The 8,133-nt window shown below is 41.8% G+C and overlaps 1 protein-coding gene across 2 annotated transcripts in view; it reads right to left on the bottom strand.

Moving 5' to 3' along the window:
• Nucleotides 1-3,869: 3,869 nt before the first annotated feature.
• znf704 (zinc finger protein 704) overlaps nucleotides 3,870-8,133 on the bottom strand; it is a 47,011-nt gene continuing 42,747 nt past the window's right edge. For both annotated transcript variants that reach the window (XM_041053208.1, XM_041053209.1), the window contains exon 9: nucleotides 3,870-8,103. In XM_041053208.1, the coding sequence (XP_040909142.1) occupies nucleotides 7,989-8,103 (115 nt within the window). In that variant the 3' untranslated portion in view covers nucleotides 3,870-7,988. The remainder of the gene's footprint in view (nucleotides 8,104-8,133) is intronic.

Here is an 8,133-nt window from a genome sequence, read left to right as displayed (position 1 = left end):
TCTTCATAACTCCAGCTGGCACCTTTCCCATCACTGCAACACTCACTCTGAGAATCAAGCCTTTAGTGCACAGCCTCCTCTAGTGATCTGTCTTCCACAAGCACCCCGCCAGACTCTCCCAGGACCCAGCTAAGTGTTAACACACACACACGCACACACACACAGTTCACTCACACTGTGACAAATTGGTCAGTGCCAGAGGGGAATCACAGGTACTTTTTAAAGAACTGCTTAGATTTGAAGACAAGAGACCTTGACCACGATATAGTGTCCAGTTTTGAGTGTTTGAAGAAAAAAAAAAAAAGAGGCAACCTCGGCTGCTCTCAACCCCTGTCATGGACGCCACAGCACAAATAGAGCACATTTATATAAAGTCATGTATTCCATAATTTCCTTATTTGCATGCACATGCAGTATTAAAAATACAGTTAGACCAGAGCATATAGTACATATACTGTTTGAAAAAAGTGTAAAAATCCAGTGCGACAGTCATTGAGTTCTTGAGGTCTACATGATTGTAATCAGATAAAACAGCCAATGAGATGATCCAGTTTAAAGAGAGGGTGGGTCACCACTCTCTGTGTTGCATATTCAAGTTTAAACTGAAGGAGCTGTGGCACAAATACCCTGAAATAATGAGTTGATCTCTTTCTTTAATGTTTAGTCAATTAATATTCAAATCCGATAATAGAATTCAGGCTTACGAGAGTGTCTTTTTTTCTGTCTTCTTCTTTCTATCTGCCTGTTAAAACACATAATTATTTGCTCTCCTTCACACAGAAAGCAAGTGATGCCGCTTCAGGTTCCTGTGGAAATCACTTAGCAGCTCTGTGCTAAAAATGGATCATCTCACCGACTGTTTCACATGCTGTTTGCTGAATGAGGCTTCCTTGATTTCCCAAACATTTCTAGATTGCACCACAACAGCGATTCTTCACATCGACGTACATTTATCTACAAGCCCTTGTACAAAAGGGAGAGAGGAGTCATGTTTGGGAAAACAAAGAGAAGGAAAAATAACAGACTGAAAAAGGAAAAAAAAAAACACTGAAAGACAGTATCATCATAAAGTTTGGATCAAAAAATAGTTTACAGCAAAGAGTAGAAAAGTCACTCTTAGTCTTTGCAACATCTTTCGAGAACCAAGAAAGGGGCCAAAGGGGCCCCTGAACGCAACTCACAGGACATTTCTTTGTTTCACAAATCTTTGAATTATAAGTAAAGAAAGCAGAACTCAGACTAGCCAGCACCAGAGACATTCCTTCATTGTCGCTGTGGCCCTGCATAATCACAGCAACACATCTCCAACACAGAGTTTCTACACATAATGCTGAGGTCCACTCGAGAAACTCTACGCTCATCAAGGCACATTCTGGACTCCTATATTCCTCCAAAGATGACCACAGGGAGGGTGAAGCAGCTCCTGGAAACACAGACTAAGGACTTTGTGTCTCTCGAATCATAAATGTTCGGGGGGTGGAGGGGGGGGGTTTTCCAAAACAGCCCCAGAGTGTTTGCAGAAGCCATTTCACCCTCTGTTCGACCCTCCGCCTCCTCCTTCACATTCCTGAATGAATGACTGAATGAAGGATGGAGGGAGGGCCCCTCCTCTTTTTATTGACAACAACATCGTCCTGCCCCGGCACTGGCAGCGGATAGGAGCAGAGACGCATAAACCTGCTGGTCAGCACGGTTGCCACGGAGACTAGCCCTACAGTTGTTGGGATCGGGGACATTTTACAGACACACTGCTACTCAGTCTACACTTAGGGGTCATGCAAGGCAATGCTATGACTACTCAGGTGTACTCAACGGTGCAATTTTCTGTACTTTTAAGCACAATTTAAAATACATCTAATTACATTTCCAGTCATTTTCACATGATTCCACAGGGCGCCGCCTGCTGTCAGCATATTGTGAAGGAGCTGCAGGTCACAGGGGCAAATAACAACCCTGTGGGCATCTGCTCACACGTTTTATCGCCTGCAAGAACTGGGTGGCCTGCAACCACAAAGCTGAGGGTGGGTGGTGGGTCCTACTAAAGGCACAACCCATCACTTTAACTACAACTTCTGGAGCTGACGGTGCAAGTATTAAAAAAAAAACAAACAATGGAAATAAGTAGTAATTTTGAGCATATTAAAGTCAGGGATATCACATCAATATACCAATACACTATACTGTAGCTTAGATATACTGTACTGCAGCTTAATCTGTATATATTGTAGCATATATTGACCTCTACTTGGATGATATAAGGTATAATAAGTGTCAGCCTCTTGTCACAAACAAGTCTTGTCATGTATGAAATATTGATCTCAGTAAGGATCAGGTACATAAAGCAGGAATTCTTATAAAACTGTCAACACATGAACTGCCGTTAAAGCCATCACTGCTCAGTAACTATGCTGGACAACCGTGCGTGGACATTGTGTGTGTGTGTGTGTGGTGGGACATGTACATCAAGGATCCCTCATAACTCACAAGACTTGATTTTTATGCCATCCGTAAGCAGAATAATGCTATCTTGTTTTATTCAGCTTATAAATCACAGCTGAACGCTCAGCCATTTAATAGGCGGCAGCAGAGGGGGTAAACACACCAGAGAACAAAAGCCAGGCCAGCCACTGCTGCTCCGTTTGGAAAGAAAAAAAAAAAAAAAAAAGAGTCCTCATAAGTATTCATATCACCCTCACTGAAGCAACAAGACCGCCTATTGTGGCTCTTTGATGCCACAGTTTTAATTCTGCTGTGCGAACATGTTCATCATGGCAGCCCGTTTCTGAGCTGGTGTTTAGCTCCCCGCAGGTTTTTGGGGCTGAGAGCTCAGTTCTGCTTCAATATGAATAAGTTAGATGGTCGGATCAGGAGGATGAGACCATATGGCATGTTTGGCATCATTAGGGTGTCAATTTGGGAGTAAAATGATGAGTGTCGTGATCCTTCTTTGTCTGCCAGTTTTGCCTGAAAGGAAGTAAATTATCCAATATCCCTATAACAAATCTACAACATGTTCATCTAGTGGTTAAGTATTTAAAGTTTTAGACCTTCAGGACTCAGTTAAAATGACCAGTTCTTGCATTTTTGCAAAATTTTGGGCAGAAATCCAAATATGTGTGACTCCAGGTTACTATTACAAAATATCTCGTCATGTTTGATGTGCAATATGCAAAGTTCAAAACAATATGGGCATTAATCAACAAGAAGTTTCAACTTGGGGCCCATTTACTCTCTCTCTTTGGAGCTTTAGACCATATCGCATGGTCTTCATCAGCAGTAATGGAAAGTAACAGTAAATACATTCCCTCATTTACTTTGCAGATTCAGATTATTAATACAAAATATTATCAACTAATAAATGACTGTTGTTATAGATTGAGATACTCAGAAAGCAGATACCTACTTAGTTATGTGCATCAATAATTATAATCCAATAAAGCATTATATATTATTGTGAATACTTTTACTCTTGCTAATTTAAACATATTTTTCTAATACTTCAGCAAAATAAATTTGTTCAGTTGTCATGAAAGTCTGGTCATCTACAGTTTGTTGATAATGGATAAACACAATCTACTGATGAAGACTGTGTGATATGGTCAAAAGCTCAAAGACAAATAAATAAATGGACCTTGAGTTGAGATTTCTTTCTCAACTGCCGCTTCCAAATTAAAGAATGAATTGCTAAGCTTAGCTTGAGTGTGGAATATATTTTCGTTGTTTAGGATTCAGAGAAAGTCACCCCAGAAGTGAGGAAACAGTACAATTCACCGAAATAAAAACCATCAAAAGTGATGAGGAAGCAGGAGAAAGGAAAGAGGATTCTGGGACCACCCCCTAACTAACTTGTGTCGGGACACTCGGTAGACTTGAGGCAGGGTGTTTTTATTTTCATGTTCTACAGCATAACAGTGTACAAAATGGAGTTAGTATGATCAGAGGACATATGGGAGAAACAGCACTGCATGGGAATATAGCACCTCCATTTCTCCCCCCTGCCAAGGCCACAGCACCAGTATGTACAGTATGCAAAGACAGACCAGGGCCGGGTGTCTCTGAAAGCACCTTCATGCTAAGGCCATCTTTGTGCCATTGGCAGTGAATGGGACCAAGATGTTCTCAGTACAACGATGCAGGACGGGTCACAGTCCACGAACAAATTCCAGAGTTCCTCACTGATCTATAAGCAGATGGGACAGGTTTGAGAAACATGGCAGCAAATATCCTTTTGAGGTAATTTGGATTAACCCTAAATCAGGACGGGAGTTAGATAGCTTATTTCGGCCAAATCTTATCAGCCATTTTATCGACGCAACAGAGAGAGAGAGAGAGAGAGAGAGAGAGAGAGAGAGAGAGAGAAAGAGAGAGAACTTCTTTTAAGATTAGCTGCCTGGAGATGCTGCCTCTTAAAGTATCCGGTCTCTGAGCGATCTGAACTGCTGTAGGAACTTATTCCTGGACAGAACCCTGACACGATCTGATTGGCTGCCAGGTGTTTCCACGCACCAATGGAGGAGACAAAACATGAAGCACCACAGTGATGGAGAAAGGGCAGTGGGAAGTGCATGGAGTTACAAAAACAAAAACAACGAACACCAACCACATCTGGCCACGGAGGTCCGGACTCGGTAAAACATCCTCAAACTCCTAAGTGTTGGTTCGTCAGGAGCCTCGCCGCTGACTGGACCTGCACACACCCTGACAGGTAAATGCCACAGGCCGTTTCACAAAGGTGTGTAACTCCTTGGGAGAAGAGAGAGTAGTGCTTGGAGGAGGGGGCAGAGCACCGTGCTTCAGTGGCAGCCCGCATACTTCGCCCGGGGCTCCTTCACGCTCACACACAAACGTGTGAGAGCACACGCATGGGCGCAAACACACCGAGATGTCAATCAAACTAATTGCAAGTGGGCCTGCGTGACACGGGGGGGAGAGGAGAATTGGAAATAAGATAAAGGTTTTAATCAACTGTTTTCGACCGCTAAGCAGCGCCAGCAGCGGTGGGAACGTGACGTGAAGGAGCTCCAGGCGGGAGCGTGCGGGTCACACTCACTGAAAAGAGCATAACAAGCTTGGCTTGCAGTGAAAAATATGTCTGAGCTCCCTCCTACAGTTAGAAAAGCCACAAAAATTTCCTTCAGCAGAACATGAAAACAAAATTCATAAACAGGATATAATCATATATATATATATATGAAAAAAAATAAAAACAGCCAAATCAACATCTTTTTTTTTTTTTGCTTTGACTTCCAACATGTTTTTTCTTTATGTATATATAGATTTGTCTTTTCTTAAACAATAATACGTACACATAATACAATGGAAAATCAGTTTTGAGATAATCTAAACATTTCTTACTGAAACATCAATGTAATGACATAGAAGAAGCACAATTATTTTTTTCAAGAGTGACTTTAAGGCTATCCCTATATTCCAAACAACAGCCAACAAAAGCCTGACAGGTTTGAACGGTACATTATTTCCTCACGCGGTATCATAAATGAACCTGTCTTGTTCATAAGGTGGCAGATGTAATGACCGAGGTAATTGGTCATAAATGTGGAGCTTAGAGAAAATACTACATATATACATGAACAGACAAAAAAAACAAAACAAAAAAACAAAACAGAAACAGCTGAGCAAACATAACAGAGCTACGATCTTCAGGTGCGGAAGTACTGAATATTGAAACGGGAGAGCGTGTGAGTTTATTGGCTGGTGTTGGTTTCGAATAATTATTTGTGCGACAGAAATGCCAATGAAGATTTCAGCGTCAATTCGTACAAATTTCATAGAATGCAGAGAGTAAATGCAGAAACAAAAGCACAGTGTCCCTTGTTGGTAGGAACTTTTTGTCTCAACTGGAACACACTTTCTACCACTTTCACTATATTGTAATAAAGCAGAACACAGCCGCAGGTGACAAAAGAGTTGGTCCGCCTATCGCTCTAAAGTCAACATCTGTAAACTATTTGGTCTTTTGATTTTATTTCCTGCCTTTGAGCCAATAAGGAGGCCGGAATTCAAATGAACACACATTAAAATGACAAATCAGATAACCGCATTACGTTCACCCAGTCTCGCTCTCTACCTCCTTTCCTCCTCGTCAGTAACAAGGTCACGTGCCGATCACAAGGACTCCAATCAATGTAAGCTTGAGCCAAAGCTTTGCTTGCATGATGCCAAGTGAATGAAAGGTGCAGTGCACGTTAAACAACAAATAATCAAGTGCTAATACATTTTTTTTCCACTGTTCTCCAAAACTTTTGGAGCAAAAAATGGTTCAGAAAAGGGGGGAGTAGTATTTTTTTGTGTTTTTTTTTTTTGTTGTTGTTGTTTTTGTGTTTGTTTTTGCGTTACTAGCTTTGATAACCAGTTAAGTTGGAAATAGAGAGAACATAGTGGAAGATATTTGAAGACATTTTCAACTCTATAAAAGTAACCACAGGTGTTAACAAAGGTACCAAGTGCTCCATTTCACACATACAGTGCAAGTGCCTCACTTTTGGTTTTCAGCCCTCCCCCTTTGGTTAACAGATCGTCGAGATGCACCTCTGTGGTGTGCGTAAACACAAAGTTATTTTGTTCCCTTTGGGAAGGTGTGAAAAAGTTGGGTGAGGAGGAGGGCACTTTGTCTCTCTGTATGTGGTGAATGATGTTTTTCTTCTTAATGCCTCGCGTGCTGCTGACTTCATGCTTCCAGTGCTCTCAGAAAGGTCTTTAAACACACTTTCTTGAGCAGTTGGTAGGTAAACAGTCTTGGTTTTGCCAAAAAAACAAAAACTAAAAACTAAAAAAAAAACAAAACCCATCAACGACAACAGTAAACATGGCACCTTAACAAGATCCAAAAACATAAAGAACAAGATGAAGGAGTTTTTGGTTGCAAAGTTGTCATGTGTAATGAAAAGAGAGAAGCTATTGAGATAGTGCTGTTTACAGTATAACCCCAAGTTTTAGCTGCTGGTTTTTGCTTTCTTTAGAATCACATCCCTGATAAAACAAAGAAAATGACTCAACAGGATAAAAAAGTGACATAAAAAACAGTTCCTGTTTTCTGTTTCATGATTGTGTGGATATACCTGTGTTTGTGTGTGTCTGTGTGTGAGAGTGTGTGAATGCTGTTGTGGTCTTATGTGGTAAATCACATGGCATGGCCCATCTGCGTTCCCTGACTGTAAATTTTATCTTTCTTTTTTTTTTTTTTTTGCATTGATCATTCACCTTGTGTCTCTCTCCCTCTGTTTCTTTCTACCTGTCAACCTGCTCTTCCCGGCTCTGCCGTACATTCCCTCGGGGCTGTCAGGAGTAAGGAACAGGTGAGAGTCCGGGAGAGGCTGTGATGTCGGTGACAAAAGATCACCTCAAAAAGTCTGGAAATAAAACAACGAGATGTTGAAGGAAGAACAAAAACTGCGAGCTTTACCTCCATGCTTTTTTCATAATGTTCTTCAAAAACTGGAGCAAAGAGGCTCATTCTTCTTTTGGATAAAAAAAGTGAAGATTTTTTTTTCTTTTGACAAAACACACACACACACACAAAAAGCTGTTGGCCTTTTTTTCTGGACCCCTTCTTGTAACTAGACTTTCCATTTAAAAACCAGAGCTTTACAAAACATAGAAAGATGCAACACTGAACCCAACTTAAAAAAAAAAAACGGCAGAAATCTTTAGATCTATTTTTTTTCTTTACACTGTTTAGCTGCACTGGGGTTTCCCAAAACTGGGAGTGTGACGGGAACGGCGAGGCAGTACTGGGAATCCTGGACGGCAATGTAAAAGGTGACGCTGCCATCAATCGGTTGCTTCCACAGCTGGAATGGTTGGGTGGAGCTGAGGGGGGGTCGGGGGCTGGAGCTTGACGGACAGTTGAGATTTTGAGCTGAAGAAAAACCAAATGCATGCAAAATGACGCCCCTCTCCCCCTTCTCTCTGGCGAAAGGCAGCAGTGCCAGTTGGCGTTGGCGTGCCGTAGCGTTGCCGGGGTACGCTCAGTCGGTGAATCTCTGGCAGGCTTTTTTCCAGCGGCAAGCAGTGCACCACATGTCACGGTTCTCCATCCCGTATACCTTACGGCACTTCTTCCCCTCACCACGCACCTTCCGACTGAGGAGAGGAGATATGGAGAATAACGGA

Source organism: Toxotes jaculatrix, chromosome 13 (assembly GCF_017976425.1).
Source record: "Toxotes jaculatrix isolate fToxJac2 chromosome 13, fToxJac2.pri, whole genome shotgun sequence".
In the NCBI taxonomy this organism is placed as follows: Eukaryota; Metazoa; Chordata; class Actinopteri; family Toxotidae; genus Toxotes; species Toxotes jaculatrix.
Note: the sequence above shows the minus strand (reverse complement) of the source record. Positions and strands in the feature narration are given on the sequence as shown.